General features: G+C 41.0%; 1 protein-coding gene across 4 annotated transcripts in view; it reads left to right on the forward strand.

Annotated features, from left to right (window-relative positions):
* Positions 1-21,670, forward strand: part of MYRIP (myosin VIIA and Rab interacting protein) — a 221,827-nt gene that overhangs the window by 161,756 nt on the left and 38,401 nt on the right. For all 4 annotated transcript variants that reach the window (XM_060309021.2, XM_060309022.2, XM_030846205.3 and 1 more), the window contains exon 10: positions 674-1,302. In XM_060309021.2, the coding sequence (XP_060165004.1) occupies positions 674-1,302 (629 nt within the window). The remainder of the gene's footprint in view (positions 1-673; positions 1,303-21,670) is intronic.

Here is a 21,670-nt window from a genome sequence, read left to right on the forward strand (position 1 = left end):
CCCACTGACAGGTCAGGAAACAGGCTCAGAGATGCTCTCTGACCAAGGTCACCTGCTAGTAATGGCCAGGACTGGGGCTCAGCCCTAGCTCTGCCGGAATTCAAAGTTCTTGTTCTTTGCCCTGCCCTACAGTGGCCTCATTTATAGGCAAGGGGGAAAGAGCTGTTAAGAATTCATCTTTTGCTCTGAGCAGGTATGTGTAACACACTCTATAAGCCTCACCTCATTTCGTCCTCTCAGCAGCCCAGAGAAGTATTAGCTGTACCCTTTTCACCAACCAGAGACCCAAGCTCGGAGACTCACACAGCGGCTAAGTGGCTGAGCGTGCTCTCTGCCCTGGCCCTCTGACTTCCCAGCCTCTGCTCTTTCCTCTGCACGAGCTGGCTTTGGGACAGTGCAGGCCAAAGAGATGACTGAGACCCAGACCCTGCCGCAGGGCCCTTGTCATCGGGGAGGAGGGCCCAGCCCTGTGCGTGATCAGCCAGAACCCAAGTTGGATCATGGAATGAACCAGACAGTCTGTCACAGCAACTCAGGGAAGGAGGAGGCCACGTATGGGCGGGAAGACCAGAAAGTGCTCTAGGAAGAGGGGCACAGGGGAGGTCTTCGTGGGGCCCCTTGTTCTAAGGCGGTACCAGCCCCTCTCTGATTTCTCTCTCCCTCCTGCCTGCAGATGTGGCCCCAGTTTTGCAGAGCCCTGACGGGAACTGGATGGCCCTGAAGGATGGGGCTCTGCCCCCAACCCGCCTGCTGGCCAAACCTAAGAGTGGCACGTTTCAGGCCCTGGAGGCGGCCTCCAGCGTGGCGTCCGCCTACGATGAGATGGGCTCTGACAGCGAGGAGGACTTTGACTGGAAGGAGGCCTTGAGCACGCTGTGCCCACAGCCCCAGAGCCTGCCCAGGAACCCCCAGCCTCAGCCCACGCAAGCCCAGGGCTCAGACCAAGGCTCCTCCGCCTACTCTGGGCTCTCCCCCAACCCCGAGGCCATGTGCTCTGACTCAGAAACCTCCTCGGCAGGCTCTTCCCGGGAAGCTGGGCACCGGGCCGGGCTGTCCTGGTTGCAGAGGAAGGCCCCCAGGAATCCCTCAGCCGAGAAGATGCGCCTACAGGGAGAGCTAGACGTGAACTTCAACCCCCAGGCAGCCAGCAGGGAGACCTCAGACAGCAGCGAGCCTGAGGAGGCCCCCCACCCCGCAGATCGGAGGGCCAGGAGGTGGAGAAGGGCCCGGGTGGGCTCGGAGGAGCCAAGCAAGGAATTGTCTTTCCCCAGCGGCCATCCCCCGGAGCTGGACACACATCAGGTAATAAAGCTGGGTGCGTGCAAGCACACACACATTTTTCAGTAGGCTGTGCCCTCCTCCAAGCAGGAGTGGTGTGGAGAGTCCCGGGTTCAGAATCCATAGAACCGGATTCTCATCTTGGTTTTGCTGCTCAGTCATAACTCTTGGAGGCTCCATGCCCTCCTCTCTGGAGATGAAAGCTTAGAGTTCAAAGTGGGTTTGCAAAGTGTGGCCCCCAGACCAGCAGCCGCAGCAGCACCTGGGAACTTGTTAGAAATGCAGATCCTCAGGCCCTGCCCCAGAGCTGCTAAATCAGAAATTCTGGGAATGGTGCCCAGGCATCTCTTATAACAAGCTCTCTTGGTGATTCTTCTGTGCATTAAAGTCTGATGGCCACTGGTGTGGGGTTAAGGCTACGGGGTTTAGAGTCAGCCTCCTCGAGTTCAAATCCAGCTGTGTAACCTTGGACAAGGCATCTTTTTAGGTCTCAGTTTCCTCATCTGTCAAATGGGGCTAATATTAGAACCTGCTTCAAAGAATGGTTGTGATGAGTGAGTAAGATAACTTTATAAATTGCTGTCCTAGAACACAGCACAAGGGCACAGTCAGTATTGTTTCAATGTGATAATTCAGGGCACAGTTTACTAACATTCTGTGACTTTTAGTCCCCATCACAAGCCTCCTCGGAATCCTCAGTGCCGCCTCCCTCACGGTTTACCTCATGAGCCACCTTAGAGAATCTGATTAAAGCTATAGAATCTCTCCCTAGAAAAACAGACCTGTACATACAAACACACACACACACACACACACACACACACACACACACACACACACTTTGCTTACAATTTCAGGTAGTTCATGGACCCCCAACCAGATTAATTTTATATTCTGTGAATAAACCCTGCTCATGCCCAGCTCTATGCCTGTGATCATGCTGTGTCCTCGCCCTCACCTCTTCCTGGTTGTGATCCCCATGAACTGAATATTGAACTTTGTGATGCTGACTCTGGCCTTCCCATAGCAGTATTTTCTAAACTCAAAAAGGACACATGTAGCCTGGAAAGTTTAAATGCCTAAAAGCAATGGATTGCACTATTTGAAACTGTGACCCTTATGGAAGATCTAGTTATGTTGCCTCTGCTTTCTGTAGGCACATCATCACAGCTACTTGCATTACTATCAACTTGGCTTTTTAGGCTCCTGGAGAAACCACACCCACTTTCTGGATGTCATTGCATCTCCCATAGTACCCAGCTACCGTGCCTTGCATTCTTAGTTTGGGTTCCACCAAAAACAGGTCTGGAATTAAGGATTTGGATGTAGTTTTATGAGAGAGGCGATCCCAGGAAACCCAAGAGTGAAACGGGGAAATGAGAAAAGCCAATGAAGATACAATATAGGCAACTGGGGCTCCATCCCACCAGGGACCCACTGAGAAGTCATGTGGATCACAGCTCAGAATTCTCCTACTAGAAGACGGGGAAGAGTTACCTAGTCTCCCATCTCCCACTGGTAGAGAGAGGTCCCACCCAGGGTGGGCATAAACTCCATACACAGCCAGGTTTGCATGGTTGGTGCCTGAGAAATCCCTCAGATGGAGAAGAAGAGAGAGAGCCGGGTCTGAGGTGGGAAACTATCAGTGAGCCACAGATCATCCCCTGTGGCTGCAGGCAACTCATGTAGGTCTGGGGGATACAGCCTGGGACATCACCAGCCTCTGCTACAGTGACCTTCTATGAATTGTCAGCCAGATCCCTGATCCTGGGGCTCCCATTAAGACAGTCGTGAAAAAAAAATTAAAACAAAAAGACAGTCGTGCACTCAGAGGTCCTCAGGTCACAGAATTTAGCATCAGTGCTGCCTGACCTGCTAATATGTTGCCTAGAAATTTGGTCCAAGCTCTCATTTTCTCCTCTGTAAAATAAGATCATTACAAATCTGCCATGTGAGATTGTTGTGATCATAAATGAGAAATATAAAATTCGGTTCAACTGTGAATCATTATCATCTAGCTCAAGTGGAGACTGTTTTCCAGGGACTCTGGGTGACTTGCCTGAAGGGATATTCTTGAGAGTTGTCTGCATGATTCACTGGCAGGTATAAAATGCCACCTATCCACCATAACTAGGTGCCTGAAGCTTCCTATTTATTCTGAGGTGGCTTGTAAGTTGTCTTCTGCTGTTAATCCTTGCAAGGCGTCAACAGGAGAAGGCAAGGGCCAGCAGAAAGGATCCAGGACATCTGCTGTGTCTGCCTCCTCGGCAGTGTTCTTTCCCCACCACTAGGTGGCGATGGCGTTGCACTTCTGGGGACTTCAAAACCCTGGCCCTCCTCGTCCTCCCTTCTATTTAGTTTACTAGGGCAGTTCTCAACCCCCCACCACCACCAAAAAAAAGTGTATATATATATATATATATATATATATATATATATATATATACTATTTGCATACTTATATAAATAAGTGAATATAAAAATTATTAAAACATACAGATATAGTCTCCTTTGAGCACAACCCTAAATCCCTGCCATCTCTCCCCAAATGACTACATTTGTATTTGTGCATCATATATGTATAGCACATTTAGAAATATAGTTCTGTAAATGTATCTGTGTTTTAGCAAAATCGGCATCCTACTCCCCATATTCTTCCACCTTTTTCTCCTAACAGTATGTGATGGAAAAGTCAGAGCACACAGATCTCTGCACAGTACCTGCAAAAGATTGCATTGCGGTGGTCTTCAGCGGGGAGTGTGGGAGTGGGAGCAAACCGTTCAGGGTGCAAGCAGTAAGGGTGCATTGCTTGATGAGAATTTTAAAACAATAATAAATCCAATCAAAGTCAGTCTTTTTAATTATCATCTTGCACCAGGCACGACAATTCTAAGCAATGCTAATGATAAGAGAACTTTATCAGTGTTGCTCCAAATATCGCGGCCAACCTCCTCGGTTCTTCACTGTTCCAAGGTGGGGAGGAATCCACAATCAATAGTTCCCATAATGATGGCTATTCAAATCTTTTTCAATGTTTGATGTTATAAACAATACTGCAGAAAATATTATTGCACAAAGCTCTTTATACAAGTACAGGAGTAGAATTTCAGACTGGAGGCATAGATGGATCTTTAATTATAATGAGCACTTGCCAAATTAAACTCCCAAAACTTCACAGCAGTCTACATAGCCATGCACCGTAGAGCACATTTTCTCATATTGTCAACAATACTCAGTGCTGTCAGTCTGTTAAACTGTTCCCAACTTTATGTGAGGAAAAACAAATATTTCTTTTTAGTTAACATAGTTACTACTAAGATTGAGCATTTTTTCCTATATTTACAGCTATTTGCATTTTTCCTTCCGTGAAAGACACATTTATATGTTTCTTCTATTATTTCGTCAGACCAATTGTCTTTTTCTCCTTGATTTTTAGGAATTAGTTTTATTTTCTAATTATACTGTAGATGTTAGTTCTTTGAAGGTTACACACTGAAGATACTCTCCCATTGTCTATCACTTTCACCTTAACTTTATTTAAGTATACTTCACATGCAAAAATTTTTGTTGCTAATAGTTTATCAATTATTTTCTTCATTTCCTTTACATTTTGTACCTTGTTTGAGAAGGTTTTAAATCTCCAAGGCTATTAGAATATTTTCCTATTTTTTCCTAATACTTTGTAGTTTTGTATTTTACATTTAGCTCTTTAGTCTAATGTACTTTACTTTGGGGGACAATATGATCTAACCTTATTTTTTTTCAAATTAAATATCTGTCATCAAATCATTATTAAGTAATTCATCCTATATGTATTATGAGCAGTTTTCTGAGTCACGGAAGCCATATTAGAATCATAAACCCATTCCTTAAAAGATGCTGCTCCTTGAGAAGCAAGAAGAACTACAATCCTGCAGCCTGTGGAACAAAAACCACATTCACAGAAAGAGAAACAAGATGAAAAGGCAGAGGGCTATGTATCAGATGAAGGAACAAGATAAACCCCCCCCCAAAAAACTAAATGAAGTGGAGATAGGCAACCTTCCAGAAAAAGAATTCAGAATGATAGTGAAGATGATCCAGGACCTCGGAAAAATAATGGAGGCAAAGATCAACAAGATGCAAGAAATGTTTAACAAAGACTTAGAAGGATTAAAGAACAAACAAACAGAGATGAACAATACAATAACTGAAATGAAAACTACACTAGAAGGAATCAACAGCAGAATAACTGAGGCAGAAGAACGGATAAGTGACCTGGAAGACAGAATGTGGGAATTCACTGCTGCGAAACAGAAAAAAAGAAAAAAGAATGAAAAGAAATGAAGGCAGCCTAAGAGACCTCTGGGACAACATTAAACGCAACAACATTCACATTATAGGGGTCTCAGAAGGAGAAGAGAGAGAGAAGGGACCAGAGAAAATATCTGAAGAGATTACAGTCGAAAATTTCCCAAACATGGGAAAGGAAATAGCCACCTAAGTCCAGGAAGCACGGAGAGACCCATACAGGATAAACCCAAGGAGAAACACGCCAAGACACATAGCAATCAAATTGACAAAAATTAAAGACAAAGAAAAATTATTAAAAGCAGCAAGGGAAAAATGACAAATAACATACAAAGGAACTCCCATAAGGTTAACAGCTGATTTCTCAGCAGAAACTCTATAAGCCAGAAGGGAGTGGCATGATATACTTAAAGTGATGAAAGGGAAGAACCTACAACCAAGATTACTCTACCCGGCAAGGATCTCATTCAGATTTGATGGAGAAATCAAAACCGTTACAGGCAAGCAAAAGCTAAGAGAATTCAGCACCACCAAACCAACTCTACAACAAATGCTAAAGGAACTTCTCTAAGTGAGAAACACAAGAGAAGAAAAGGACCTACAAAAACAAACCCAAAACAATTAAGAAAATGGTAATAGGAACATACATATCGATAATTACCTTAAACATGAATTGATTAAATACTCCAACAAAAAGACACAGGCTTGCTGAATGGATACAAAAACAAGACCCATATATATGCTGTCTACAAGAGACCCACTTCAGACATTCAGACTGAGAGTGAGGGGATGAAAAAAGATATTCCATGCAAATGGAAATCAAAACAAAGCTGGAGTAGCAATACTCATATCAGATAAAATAGACTTCAAAATAAAGAATGTTACATGAGACAAGCAAGGACACTACATAATGATCAAGGGATCAATCCAAGAAGAAGATATAACAATTATAAATATATATGCACCCAACATAGGAGCACCTCAATACATAAGGCAAATGCTAAGAGCTATAAAAGAAGAAATTGACAGTAACACAATAATAGTTGGGGACTTTAACACCTCACTTACACCAATGGACAGATCATCCAAAATGAAAATAAATAAGGAAACACAAGCTTTAAATGACACAACAGACCAGACAGATTTAATTGATATTTATAGGACGTTCCATCCAAAAACAGCAGATTACACTTTCTTCTCAAGTGCGCACAGAACATTCTCTAGGATAGATCACATCTTGGGTCACAAATCAAGCCTCAGTAAATTTAAGAAAATTGAAATCATATAAAGCAACTTTTCTGACCACAACACTATGAGATTAGAAATCAATTAAAGGGAAAGAAACATTAAAAATACAAACACATGGAGGCTAAACAATACGTTACTAAATAACCAAGAGATCACTGAAGAAATCAAACAGGAAATCAAAAAATACCTAGAGACAAATGACAATGAAAACACGATGATCCAAAACCTATGGGATGCAGCAAAAGCAGTTCTAACAGGGAAGTTTATAGCTATACAAGCCTACCTCAAGAAACAAGAAAAATCTCAAATAAACAATCTAACCTTACACCTAAAGGAACTAGAGAAAGAAGAACAAACAAAACCCAAAGTTAGCAGAAGGAAAGAAATCATAAAGATAAGAGCAGAAATAAATGAAATAAAAACAAAGAAAACAATAGCAAAGATCAATAAAACTAAAAGCTGGTTCTTTGAGAGGATAAACAAAATTGATAAACCATTAGGCAGACTCATCAAGTAAAGAGGGAGAGGACTCAAATCAATAAAATTAGACATGAAAAAGAGAAGTTACAACGGACACCACAGAAATACAAAGCATCCTAAGAGACTACCACAAGCAACTCTACGCCAATAAAATGGACAACCTGGAAGAAACAGACAAATTCTTAGAAACGTATAACCTTCTAAGACTGAACCACGAAGAAATAGAAAATATGTACAGACCAATCACAAGTAATGAAATTGAAACTGTGATTAAAAATTTTCCCGGTCTTCCCTGGTGGCACAGTGGTTGAGAATCTGCCTGCCAATGCAGGGGACACGGGCTCAAGCCCTGGTCTGGGAAGATCCCACATGCCACACAACTAGGCCTGTGAGCCACAACTACTGAGCCTGCGTTTCTGGAGCCTGTGCTCCGCAACAAGAGAGACCGCGATAGTGAGAGGTCCGCACATCGCAATGTAGAATGGCCCCCGCTTGCCGCAACTAGAGAAAGCCCTCACATAGAAACAAAGACCCAACACAGCCAAAAATAAATAAGTAAATAAATAAATTTAAAACTGAAACAAACAAACAAAAATCTTCCAACAAACAAAAGTCCAGGACGAGATGGCTTCTCAGGTGAATTCTATCAAACATTTAGAGAAGAGCTAACACCCATCCTTCTCAAACTCTCCCAAAAAACTGCAGAGGAAGGAACACTCCCAAACTCATTCTATGAGGCCACCATCACGCTGATACCCAAACCAGACAAAGATACTACAAAAAAAGAAAATTACAGACCAATATCACTGATGAATACAGAAGCAAAAATTCTCAACAAAATATTACAGACTCCAACAACACATTAAAAGGATCATACACCATGATCAAGTGGGATTTATCCCAGGGATGCAACGATTCTTCAATATATGCAAATCAATCAATGTGATACACCATATTAACAAATTGAAGGAGAAAAACCATATGATCATCTCAATAGATGCAGAAAAAGCTTTTGACAAAATTCAACACCCATTTATGATAAAAACTCTCCAGAATGTGAGCACAGAGGGAACCTATCTCAACATAATAAAGGCCACATATGACAAACCCACAGCAAACATCATTCTCAATAGTGAAAAACTGAAAGCATTGCCTCTAAGATCAGGAACAAGAAAAGGATGTCCACTCTCACCACTATTATTCAACATAGTTTTGGAAGTCCTAGCCACGGCAATAAGAGAAGAAAAAGAAATAAAAGGAATACAAATTGGAAAAGAAGAAGTAAAACTGTCACTGTTTGCAGATGACATGATACTACACATAGAGAATCCTAAAGATGCCACCAGAAAACTACTAGAGCTAATCAGTGAATTTGGTAAAGTTGCAGAGTACAAAATTAATGCACAGAAATCTCTTGCACTCCTGTATACTAATAATGAAAAATCTGAAAGAGAAATTAAGGAAACACTCCCATTTACCAATGCAACAAAAAGAATAAAATACCTAGGAATAAACCTACCTAGGGAGACAAAAGACCTGTGTGCAGAAAACTATAAGACACTGATGAAAGAAATTAAAGATAATATGAACAGATGGAGAGATATACCATGTTCTTGGATTAGAAGAATCAATATTGTGAAAATGACTATACTACCCAAAGCAATGTACAGATTCAATGCAATCCCTATCAAATTACCAATGGCATTTTTTATGGAACTAGACCAAAAAATCTTAAAATTTGTATGGAGACACAAAAGACCCCGAATAGCTAAAGCAGTCTTGAGGGAAAAAAACAGAGCTGGAGGAATCAGACTCCCTAATTTCAGACTATATTATAAAGCTATAGTAATCAAGACAATACGGTACTGGCACATAAACAGAAACATAGATCAACGGAACAGGATAGAAAGCCCAGAGATTAACCCATGCACCTATGGTCAACTAATCTATGAGAAAGGAGGCAAGGATATACAGTGGAGAAAAGACAGTCCTTCAATAAGTGGTTCTGGGAAAACTGGACAGGTACATGTAAAAGAATGAAATTAGAACACTACCTAACACTATACACAAAAATAAACTCAAAATGGATTAAAGACCTAAACATAAGACTGGACACTATAAAACTCTTAGAGGAAAACATAGGAAGAACACTCTTTGACATAAATCACAGCAAGATCTTTTTTGATCCATCTCCTAGAGTAATGGAAATAAAAACAAAAATAAACAAATGGGACCTAATGAAACTTCAAAGCTTTTGCACAGCAAAGGAAACCATAAACAAGACGAATAGACAGCCCTCAGAATGGGAGAAAATATTTGCAAACGAATCAATGGACAAAGGATTACTCTCCAAAATATATAAACAGCTCATGAAGCTCAATATTAAAAAAACAAACAACCCAATCCAAAAATGGGCAGAAGACCTACATAGACATTTCTCCAAAGAAGACATACAGATGGCCAAGAAGCACATGAAAAGCTGCTCAACATCACTAATTATTAGAGAAATGCAAATGAAAACTACAATGAGGTATCACCTCACACCAGTTAGAATGGGCATCATCAGAAAATCTACAAACAACAAATGCTGGAGAGGGTGTGGAGAAAAGGGAACCCTCTTGCACTGTTGGTGGGAATGTAAATTGATACAGCCACTATGGAGAACAGTATGGAGATTCCTTAAAAAACTAAAAATAGAATTACCATATGATCCAGGAATTCCACTACTGAGCATATACCCAGAGAAAACCATAATTCAAAAAGACACATGCACCCCAATGTTCACTGCAGCACTATTTACAACAGCCAGGTCATGGAAGCAACCTAAATGCCCATCGACAGACGAATGGATAAAGAAGATGTGGTACATATATACAATGGGATATTACTCAGCCATAAAAAGGAACAAAATTGGGTCATTTGTAGAGACGTGGATATATCTGGAGACTGTCATACAGAGTGAAGTAAGTCAGAAAGAGAAATACAAATATCGTATATTAACGCATGTATGTGGAAGCTAGAAAATGGTACAGATGAGCCGGTTTGCAGGGCAGAATTTGAGCACAGATGTAGAGAACAAACGTATGGACACCAAGGAGGGAAAGCCATGGGGAGGTGGTGGTGGTGGTGTAATGAATTGGGCGATTGGGATTGACATGTATACAGTGAGGTGTATAAAACTGATGACTTATAAGAAACTGCTGTATAAAAAAATAAATTAAATTAAATTAAAAAATTAAAATAAAATAAAAAAGATGCTGCTCCTTGACCTGAGATCCAAGAGAAATTTATCTCATGGGTCCTTGTGGAGAGAATGCAGAATACAGCACCCTCCACAATAAACTGCTTCAAACGAACACACACTTTGGAGGCTGCTTCTCACAGTGTCCCTCAGTGTGGACCAATACATCGCTCTGGGGACAACTCAGTTGGGTCAGGTCTACGAGGGGCCAAAATACTCTGACCTCTGCTGGTCCGGGTTGCTCCAGGATTAAATTGTAGGATCTGTAGAGGAGTGGATGGCTGCCTCCTTAGGCCCTGGCTCATGAGTGCTGTGCAGCTCTGAATTCAAAGGCATGCACCTGACAAGTGCCTGCAAGACCATGCATGTTGGGGGTAGTATGGCAACACCCCCACGCCCATGAACAGAGGCACCTGACGGGTCCACCCACCTCGGAGGTGTGTCAAGAGAACGCTCCCAAGCAAGCCCTTAAATCTTCTCAAATTGTGTTTGAATTTCCTCCAGTACACAGACCAAAGGGTGACAGTCCCCACCTCCCCATCCCCAACTCTTCACCATTGATTTTCATATCTTTTTAGGTGTGGAAACTTCCTTTAAATGAAAACTTAGAGAGCCTCTCTGAGACAAGTCTGCCGTCCCCCCATGCCTCTCACTCCCACCTCCACAGCAGCCTAAGCAAGTACAGATCATAACCTGCAAAAAGTTTAGAGCAAGTATGACCAAATACCCCCTGGACAGCAGAAAAACCTTGAGTCAAGTATCTGTCAAGTGATTCCCCTTATTGGTGAGAATTGCTGAGTGCGCCCTCTAAGACAAGCCGGTTGCAGAGAACAGGTCTAGAAAACAATGAGACATTTGCTGTATAACAGTGTTTCTTAAACATTCTTGTGTCATAGGCTCTTTTGAGAACCTGATGAATTATTAAGTCTTCTCCCCAGTGGGGGGAGAAATGTGCATAAACACAAGCGCTCAGAGCTTTACATTTTTAAACAGGACTCTGTTGGATATTAAGGATCATCCACCAAAAATAATGACTTTTGTTTTGCTATAGTTAACTTATAGCCCTATTTTGGGCAGATATCAAATAGAGGGGCTACCTGTCAGTTAAAGCCTTTACTTAATTGAGGCAGTAAAACCGTATTCATTCCACGAGGCAAATGTTGAGCTCTCTATATGGCAGGGACTCGAACCCAGCCCACTCACAACAGATAGCAAGTCGTTTGCAATGAAAAGAAGGGAATCTGGAACACCCCTCAGCCCCGCTACCCCAGCCCCTACCCTGAAGGTCATCATGTGATTGTTCAGGAGACTCTTCCTGCCCCTTCTGAGATTCTGACTCTCACGCCTGCATTATGGTCCAGGTTCTGAATCATCATCAAAATCCAAGGATCATGTAACTTAGTCTACACCCAATGCCAATCCAGAGTCAAAGAAAAAAATAAAGATGAAATCACTGTTAATGCTGCTTCCTTCCTAAAGGATTTTTCCACAAAGTAATAGGACAACTGTGGTCAGTATGAAAATAATTGTGTCTTAAATGCCTGTTCCTCATTTAAATATTGACCCGAGAAGTCCAGGCTAATGATTTTCCAGATATTTTATACAGATTGCCATAATTCTAGGGAATAAATGGCTGCTGTTTCAACAAATGGCATAGTTAATTCTGCCAGATTATAAAGGGAAAACAGACTAGGGGCAGAGCCCATCCGTCAGAGGGATTTGGGTTCTGGGAGAGGGAGATGTGACCCAGATTTGATTAAGGTTTTGTTTATTTTGAAATCAATCTTATAATATGAAGGACTCAGAGAACAGCTTGGGATTCACACCAGGACAACTGACCTGTAATTATAAAAGCTAAAATTAAGGCTTCCAGATGACACCCAGGTGCTAAGTTCCCATAACCTCCTTCACCAAATTCATCCTCAAGATCCAGGCCCCATATCTGCCTTCTGTGAAGCTCCACTGACCCAACTCAGACCCTTCCAGGTAAAGCAGTTCTTCTTGAGGCAGGAAGATTATAATATTAAATTTGATAAAATTCCAGGTTCCATCTTCCCATTTCCACCCTGTTAAGTTGACCAAGGATTTGGTATATTTTGGTACGTATGACTGTTCTTATCACACCAGTTATTTTTTTTAATGCTTTATTCACCAGAGTACAGCATGTGAATAAATCTAGTTTTAGGTTAACAGCAATACACTGGGAGAGGACAAACCTCTATCTTAAGGCACCAGAGACAGAACTTTTTCGAGTCCTCAGAAGAAACAGGTCAACAGTGGAGTCAGCTGGCCCCAAGGCTCATTCTGCTCTTCTTGGATTTGGGATAAATATGCCAAGGGATTTGCAAGTAAAGCTATGTACATTTGTCACGTACAGTGCCTCTAGGGTTAGTTAACCTGTTGGGGCTTTTCTCTGAAGTTGACTAAAATGATATCTAAAAGCAAGCTTCAGAAATTCTGATTTTTTAGGTCAGGTTCAGTATCTTTCATCACAGGGGCTGGGGAGAGCCACCAGGACACCAGGATATATTCAATGAAGCCTGACATGTAACACCTGAGAGTAATTCTTTAGCAGGGCTCTTTTTAAAAAGATGGAGAAAACCCAGAGCCTCCCACCTCCCCCTCAAATGACCGGGCAGTTGAAAGGCAGGCTCTAGGAAAAAGTGTTGCTAGGACTGCGGTTGTTTAGCCTGGAAGACATTGACATTGCTCCCTTCAAATGTGTGGGGAATTTTGATGAGGACGATGATAAGGCTGAGTAGGAGAAAAACTGCTTTGAATTAAAGCAAGCAGGATTTCAAGGTCTATAAAGACAGACCACTAGGGCGACTGAAGGTAAGGACAGTCCTCTGAGACTGTGGCTTTGCTAACTGTTCTCCTTCCAAGGAGCATGGTTTAATTTGGAGCTTCTAGCCTCATCTTAGAATAATGCAAAGAGCTTGGCCTTCAGGGTCAGGCCATCTTCAGCTCAGCCATACACTAGGCACCTGACCTTGGACAGCCTACTCAACCTCAGTGTCTTTGTGGAACAGAGGGAACGACTGAGACCCTTGAAGGAGATTGTGTGCCTCGCCGAGGGCAGTGCTCACCCACATGGCTGTGCTCAGCTGCGAGAACTGTCCAGTTCTCACATACCCATTGCCTCCATTTATTTCCACCTCTTCGTTTCTCAATCTTGAGAATTCACAGATTACTCAAGAATTTTTCAGAGGATATCTAGTTTGAGAACAGCTGCATTCAAATTTAAATACTGTCAAGGTAAGAAATCTTTAGCACCACCAGAAGCATAAATGCAAATGAAGGAATGGCGATCCACGGCAGCACTCAGCTGTAAGGTGGCTGCCCTGGTAATCCAGAATGTGCCTTTTTTTTTTTTTTTTTAGGTTATCAGTGAAATGAAAACCAAAATTTAAAAATTAGTATAAAGAACTTGCAGACCACCGAGAATAGATTAGAAGTCTCTTGCTTAAGAAAATGTACTAGCTTATCTTAATGAGTATTCCGTCGTCAGGTGTTTAAAATTTTAATCTTTATTTAGCCAGAATCTCCATGTTCCACACACTAAATGGAAGTGTGCAAAGAAAAGGCAACGTTTTGATCTTCCATAACCGCCTTAAACTTCCTCATCAGCCTCCGCACTCTGAAGAGCCGGGAATGTAAGCCAGGCAATCCAAGGAACACTTAGCCTCTTGCAATTTAATCAACTTTCTGTTTAAAACTGTATTTTTTTAAGTAAATAACCAGTCGTCCAACCCCTCCACTTTCTCTACCTTCGCTGTCTTGGGGGTGGGGAGGGGGGCTTCTGGTGTCCTCTTAGAGCTGAGCAGTGTCCTCTGGGTCCCTGCAGGTCTCTCAGTGATAGGGCCCCTGTTCATCCCCCTCCTGCTCCCCGCCCAGCATCCCCCACCAGTGTCTAAGGCTCCCTCTCCTGTGTGCTCAGAGAGGGAGTGCAGGAGACCCTCCAACAGAGGTTCTGTGTGTCAGAACCCAGGATCTCTCCCTCAGGCCCCAGCTCGGCTCTCACTTTCATCCACTTCCCACACGGCTGTCCAGCCACAGGGCAGCTACCTCATTTCCACTGTAGGGAGCCCCTGGGCGCTCACCTTCGAGCCACACCAAAGATCTTCCATAAGCCAGCTTCTGGATGCCCTTGGGGCCACCCAGGAGCCTGGGAGATATTTGACAGATAAAGCTCAGTTCCTTAGGCAGATGCTTAACCCTCTGCAGTCTGACCCAGGCCTGTTTTCTCCATACCCCCAAGTTCCCACTCTCTCCACTTCTGAGCCTTATTCCTCTAACTATACTGAGCAGTTTCATACACCCTAGGTCTTAGTGATCCTGCTGCTTCCTCATCAAGAATGCTTGTCCCCATATCTACATATTAAAATGCTCCTCACCTCTCAAGAACCTGCTCAGAGACCATTCTTCCCATGGAGCTGCCCCAAGTCCTCAGACCAAGGGACTCCTCCTTCTCAGGCATAATGGGGGCATTACTCACCTCTCACAAGGTCCTCATCATGATTCTTACTCAGGGCCAGAAAAAAAAAATTATCGTTTCCCAGGGACCCTTTTTCTTTTATCAATCCAGTGATCTTCTTTCATTTCTGTCATCTATCTCCTTCTAATCACTTTTATATAGACATCTCCCTTTAGCATTTGTCCAATTACAAACTATATCAAGCAAATTTGGTGCACAAACATCATAAAGAATCTGCAACACATCTTTTTAGCAGAACAGGATGGTCTAGATTCTTGTTGCAAAATATGTGTGATGAAGCCCTTCTTGTTGAATGACTAACTGAATGAAAATACCATCTTTTCTCTTATCCTGATAAATACGTTGTTTACTCATCGATTCTTGAGTTGAGAAAATTCACCTAGGACACTGTCATCTGAAGATTCTTAGTCTGAGATTTTACTTATACAATCAATTCCATCATCATTGTTAGAGTCTGGGGAGCTGCTCTTCTCTTTAACTTCATCTTCTGAGTCATCTAATTATGAAATGTTCTCTGTCTGTTTTATTCCTTTACCATTATGAAAAATTTTGAATTCTCAACCATATACAATGAGCTAAAAGCAGACTCAAAACGGTGATGATTTATTCTGATGTTGAATCATCCTTCTAGGTAATTCCATTCTTCTGTTTTATTATTCTAGTCTCTTTTTAGCATAATTGGAAATATTTGATGAGTAATGATGAAAGATAATTCCCAGGATGATGAAACAGCAAAATATTTCAAAAGATAAGGAAAATGAGATCATAGAAATCCCTTCATGTATCTTAGATTTATAAAAGGGTCCAATGAACCCAGATAGTAATTGCAAAATACAATGAGTTTTATTTACAAAATTAGTACATTTTCACTTTGTTTGTTGGGAGTTCTTCAAGGAAGAATAAAAGCCATGAAATACCAAGCCTTATAAATAGATACAACAACTTAAAGAGGAAACTCAAAAACTAATACTGGGAGATTGGTTCAGGATGGTGGAGTAGAAGGACATGTGCTCACTCCCTCTTGCGAGAGCATCAGAATCACAACTAACTGCTGAACAATTATCGACAGAAAGACACTGGAACTCACCAAAAAAGATACCCCACATCCAAAGACAAAGGAGAAGACACAAAGAGATGGTAGGAGGGGCACAATCACAATAAAATCAAATCCCATAACCGCTGCGTGGGTGACTCACAAACTAGAGAACAATTATACCACAGAAGTCCTCCCACTGGAGTGAAGGTTCTGAGCCCCACGTCAGGCTTCCCAACCTGGAGGTCTAACAACAGGAGGAGGAATTCCCAGAGAATCAGACTTTGAACACTAGCAGGATTTGATTGCAGGACTTCAACAGGACTGGGGGAAACAGAGACTCCACTCTTGAAGGGCACACACAAAGTTGTATGTGCATCAGGACCCAGGGGGAAGGAGCAGTGACCCCACAGGAGAATGAACCAGACCTACCTGCTAGTGTTGGAGGGTCTCCTGCAGAGCTGGGGGGAGGCTGTGGCTCACCACGGGGACAGGGACACTGGCAGTGGAAGTTCTGGGAAGTACTCCTTGGCTTAAGCCCTCCTGGAGTTGGCCATTATCCCCACCAGAGAGCCTGCAGGCTCCAGGGCTGGGTCGCCTCAGGCCAAACAACCAACAGGAGGGAAGTCAGCCCCACCCATCAGCAGACAAGCAGATTAAAGTTTTCTGAGCTCTGCCCACCAGAGCAACACCCAGCTCTATCCACCACCAGTCCCTCCCATCAAGAAGCTTGCACAAGCCTCTTAGCTAGCCTCATCCACCAGAGGGCAGACAACAGAAGCAAGAACTACAATCCTGCAGCCTGTGGAACAAAAACAACATTCACAGAAAGACAGACAAAATGAAAAGGCAGAGGACTATGCACCAGATGAAGGAACAAGATAAAACCCCAGAAAAACAACTAAATGAAGTGGAGATAGGCAACCTTCCAGAAAAAGAATTCAGAATAATGATAGTGAAGATGATCCAGGACCTCGAAAAAAGAATGGAGGCAAAGATCAAGAAGATGCAAGAAATGTTTAACAAAGACCTAGAAGAATTAAAGAACAAACAAACAGAGATGGACAGTAACTGAAATGAAAACTACACTAGAAGGAATCAATAGCAGAATAACTGAGGCAGAAGAACGGATAAGTGACCTGGAAGACAGAATGGTGGAATTCACTGTCGTGGAACAGAATAAAGAAAAAAGAATGAAAAGAAATGAAGGCAGCCTAAGAGACCTCTGGGACAACATTAAATGCACTAACATTCGCATTATAGGGGTCCCAGAAGGAGAAGAGAGAGAGAATGGATGCAAGAAAATATTTGAAGTGATTATAGTTGAATACTTCCCTAACATGGGAAAGGAAATAGCCACCCAAGTCCAGGAAACACAGAGAGTCCCAAGCAGGATAAACCCAAAGAGAAACATGACAAGACACATAGTAATCGAACTGACAAAAATTAAAGACAAAGAAAAATTATTAAAAGCAAAAAGGGAAAAATAACATACAAGGGAACTCCCATAAGGATAATAGCTGATTTCTCAGCAGACACTCTACAAGCCAGAAGGGAGTGGCATGATGTATTTAAAGTGATGAAAGTGAAGAACCTACAACCAAGATTACTCCACCTGGCAAGAATCTCTTTCAGATTTGATGGAGAAATCAAAACAGTTACAGACAAGCAAAAGCTAAGAGAATTCAGCACCACCAAACCAGCTCTACAACAAATGCTAAAGGAACTTCTCTAAGTGGGAAAAACAAGAGAAGAAAAGGACCTACAAAAACAAACCCAAAAACAATTAAGAAAATGGTCATAGGAACATACATATCAATAATTACGTTAAATGTGAATGGATTAAATGCTCCAAGCAAAGACACAGGCTCGTTGAATGGATACAAAAACAAGACCCATATATATGCTGTCTACAAGAGACCCACTTCAGACCTAGGGACACATTCAGACTGAAAGTGAAGGGATAGAGAAAGATATTCCATGCAAATGGAAATCAAAACAAAGCTGGAGTATCAATACTCATATCAGATAAAATAGACTTTAAAATAAAGAATGTTACATGAGACAAGGAAGGACACTACATAATGATCAAGGGATCAATCCAAGAAGAAGATATAACAATCATAAATATATATGCACCCAACACAGGAGCACCTCAATACATAAGGCAAATGCTAACAGCTATAAAAGAAGAAATTGACAGTAACACAATAATAGTTGGGGACTTTAACACCTCACTTACATCAATGGACAGATCATCCGGACAGAAAATTAATAAGGACACACAAGCTTTAAATGACACAACAGACCAGATAGATTTAATTGATATTCATAGGACATTCCATCCAAAAACAGCAGATTACCCTTTTTTCTCAAGTGCACACATTCTCAAGGATAGATCACATCTTGGGTCACAAATCAAGCCTCAGTAAATTTAAGAAAATTAAAATCATATAAAGCATCTTTTCCGACCACAACGCTATGAGATTAGAAATCAATTACAGGGAAAAAAATGTAAAAAGCACAAACACATGGAGGCTAAACAATACATTACTAAATAACCAAGAGATCACTGAAGAAATCAAACAGGAAATCAAAAAATACCTAGAGACAAATGACAACGAAACACGACAATCCTAAACCTATGGGATGCAGCAAAAGCCGTTCTAAAAGGGAAGTTTATAGCAATACAATCCTACCTCAAGAAACAAGTAAAGTCTCAAATAAACAATCTAACCTTATACCTAAAGGAACTAGAGAAAGAAGAACAAACAAAACCCAAAGTTAGTAGAAGGAAAGAAATCATAAAGATCAGAGCAGAAATAAATGAAATAGAAACAAAGAAAACAATAGCAAAGATCAATAAAACTAAAAGCTGGATCTTTAGAAGATAAGCAAAATCGATAAACCTTTAGCCAGACTCATCAAGTAAAATAGGGAGAGGACTCAAATCAATAAAGTTAGAAAGGAAAAAGAAGTACAACAGACACCACAGAAATACAAAACATCCTTAGAGACTACCACAAGCAACTCTATGCCAATAAAATGGACAACCTGGAAGAAATGGAAAATTCTTAGAAAGGTATAACCTTCCAAGATTGAACCGGAAGAAACAGAAAATATGAACAGACCAATCACAAGAAATGAAATTTATTAAAAATCTTCCAACAAACAAAAGTCCAGGATCAGATGGCTTCACAGGTGAATTCTATCAAACATTCAGAGAAGAGCTAACACCCATCCTTCTCAAACTCTTCCAAAAAATTGCAGAGGAAGGAACACTCCCATACTCATTCTACAAGAACACCATCACCCTGATACCAAAACCGGACAAGTATACTACAAAAAAAAGAAAATTACAGACTAATATCACTGATGAATATAGATGCAAAAATCCTCAACAAAATACTAGCAAAAAGAATCCAACACATTAAAGGAATCATACACCATGATCAAGTGGGATTTATCCCAGGGATGCAACGATTCTTCAATATATGCAAATCAATTAACAAATTAAAGAATAAAAACCATATGATCATCTCAATAGATGCAGAAAAAGCTTTTAACAAAATTCAACACCCATTTATGAGAAAAACTCTCCAGAAAGTGAACATAGAGGGAACCTACCTCAACATAATAAAGACCATATATGACAAACCCACAGAAAACATCATTCTCAATGGTGAAAAACTGAAAGCATTTCAGGAACAAGACAAGGATGTCCACTCTCTCCACTGTTATTCAATATAGTTTTGGACGTCCCAGCCATGACAATCAAAAAAGAAAAAGAAATAAAAGGAATACAAATTGGAAAAGAAGAAGTAAAAGTGTCACTGTTTGCAGATGACATGATACTATACATAGAAAATCCTAAAGATGCCACCAGAAAACTATTAGAACTAATCAATGAATTTGGTAAGGTTGCAGGATACAAAATTAATGCACAGAAATCTCTTGCATCCCTATACACTAACAACGAAAGATCAGAAAGTAGGGAAACAAACCCATTTACCATCACATCAAAAAGAATAAAATACCTAGGAATAAACCTACCTAAGGAGGTAAAAGACCTTACTCAGAAAGCTATAAGACACTGATGAAAGAAATCAAAGATGAAACAAACAGATGGACAGATATACCATGTTCTTGGATTGGAAGAATCAATATTGTGAAAATGACTATATTACCCAAAGCAATCTACAGATTCAATGCAATCCCTATCAAATTACCAATGGCATTTTTTACAGAATAGAACAAAAAATTTTTTAATTTGTATGGAGACACAAAAGACCCCAAATAGGCAAAACAATCTTGAGGGAAAAAAATGGAGCTGGAGGAATCAGACTCCCTGATTTCAGACTATACTACAAAGCTACAGTAATCAAGACAATATGGTACTAGCACAAAAACAGAAATATAGATCAATGGAAGAGGATAGAAAGCCCAGAGATAAACCCACGCACCTATGGTCAACTAATCTACGACAAAGGAGGCAAGGATATACAATGGAGAAAAGACAGTCTCTTCAATAAGTGGTGCTGGGAAAACTGGACAGCTACATGTAAAGAATGAAATTAGAACACTCCCTAACACCATACACAAAAGTAAACTCAAAATGGATTAAAGACCTAAATGTAAGCCCGGATACTATAAAACTCTTAGAGGAAAACATAGGAAGAACACACTTTGACATAAATTACAGCAAGACCTTTTTTGACCCACCTCCTGGAGTAATGGAAATAGAAGCAAAAATAAACAAATGGGACCTAATGAAACTTCCAAGCTTTTGCACAGCAAAGGAAACTATAAACAAGACAAAAAGACAACACTCAGAGTGGGAGAAAATATTTGCAAACGAATCAACGGACAAAAGATTAATCTCCAAAATATATAAACAGCTCATGCAGCTCAATATTAAAACAACAAGCAGCCCAATCCAAAAATGGGCAGAAGATCTACATAGACATTTCTCCAAAGAAGACATACAGATGGCCAAGAGGCACATGAAAAGCTACTCAACATCAATAATTATTAGAGAAATGCAAATGAAAACTACAATGAGGTATCACCTCACACTGGTTAGAATGGGCATCATCAGAAAATCTACAAACAACAAATGCTGGAGAGGGTGTGGAGAAAAGGGAAGCCTCTTGCACTGTTTGTGGGGATGTAAATTGATACCGCCACTATGAAGAACAGTATGGAGGATACTTAAAATACTAAAAATAGAATTACCTTATGACCAAGCAATCCCACTACTGGGCATATACCCTGAGAAAACCATAATTCAAAAAGACACATGCACTCCAATGTTCATTGCAGCTCTATTTCCAATAGCCAGGACACGGAAGCAACCTAAATGCCCCCTGACAGATGAATGGATAAAGAAGATGTGGTACATATATACAATGGAATATTACTCAGCCGTAAAAAGGGACGAAATTCGGTCATTTGTAGAGACGTGGATGGACCCAGAGACTGTCATACAGAGTGAAGTAAGTCAGAAAGAGAAAAACAAATATCGTATATTAACACATATATGTGGAATCTAGAAAAATGGTACAGGTCAACTGGTTTACAGGGCAGAAATAGGGACACAGAT

This window comes from Globicephala melas, chromosome 11, assembly GCF_963455315.2.
Source record: "Globicephala melas chromosome 11, mGloMel1.2, whole genome shotgun sequence".
Lineage (NCBI taxonomy): Eukaryota > Metazoa > Chordata > Mammalia > Artiodactyla > Delphinidae > Globicephala > Globicephala melas.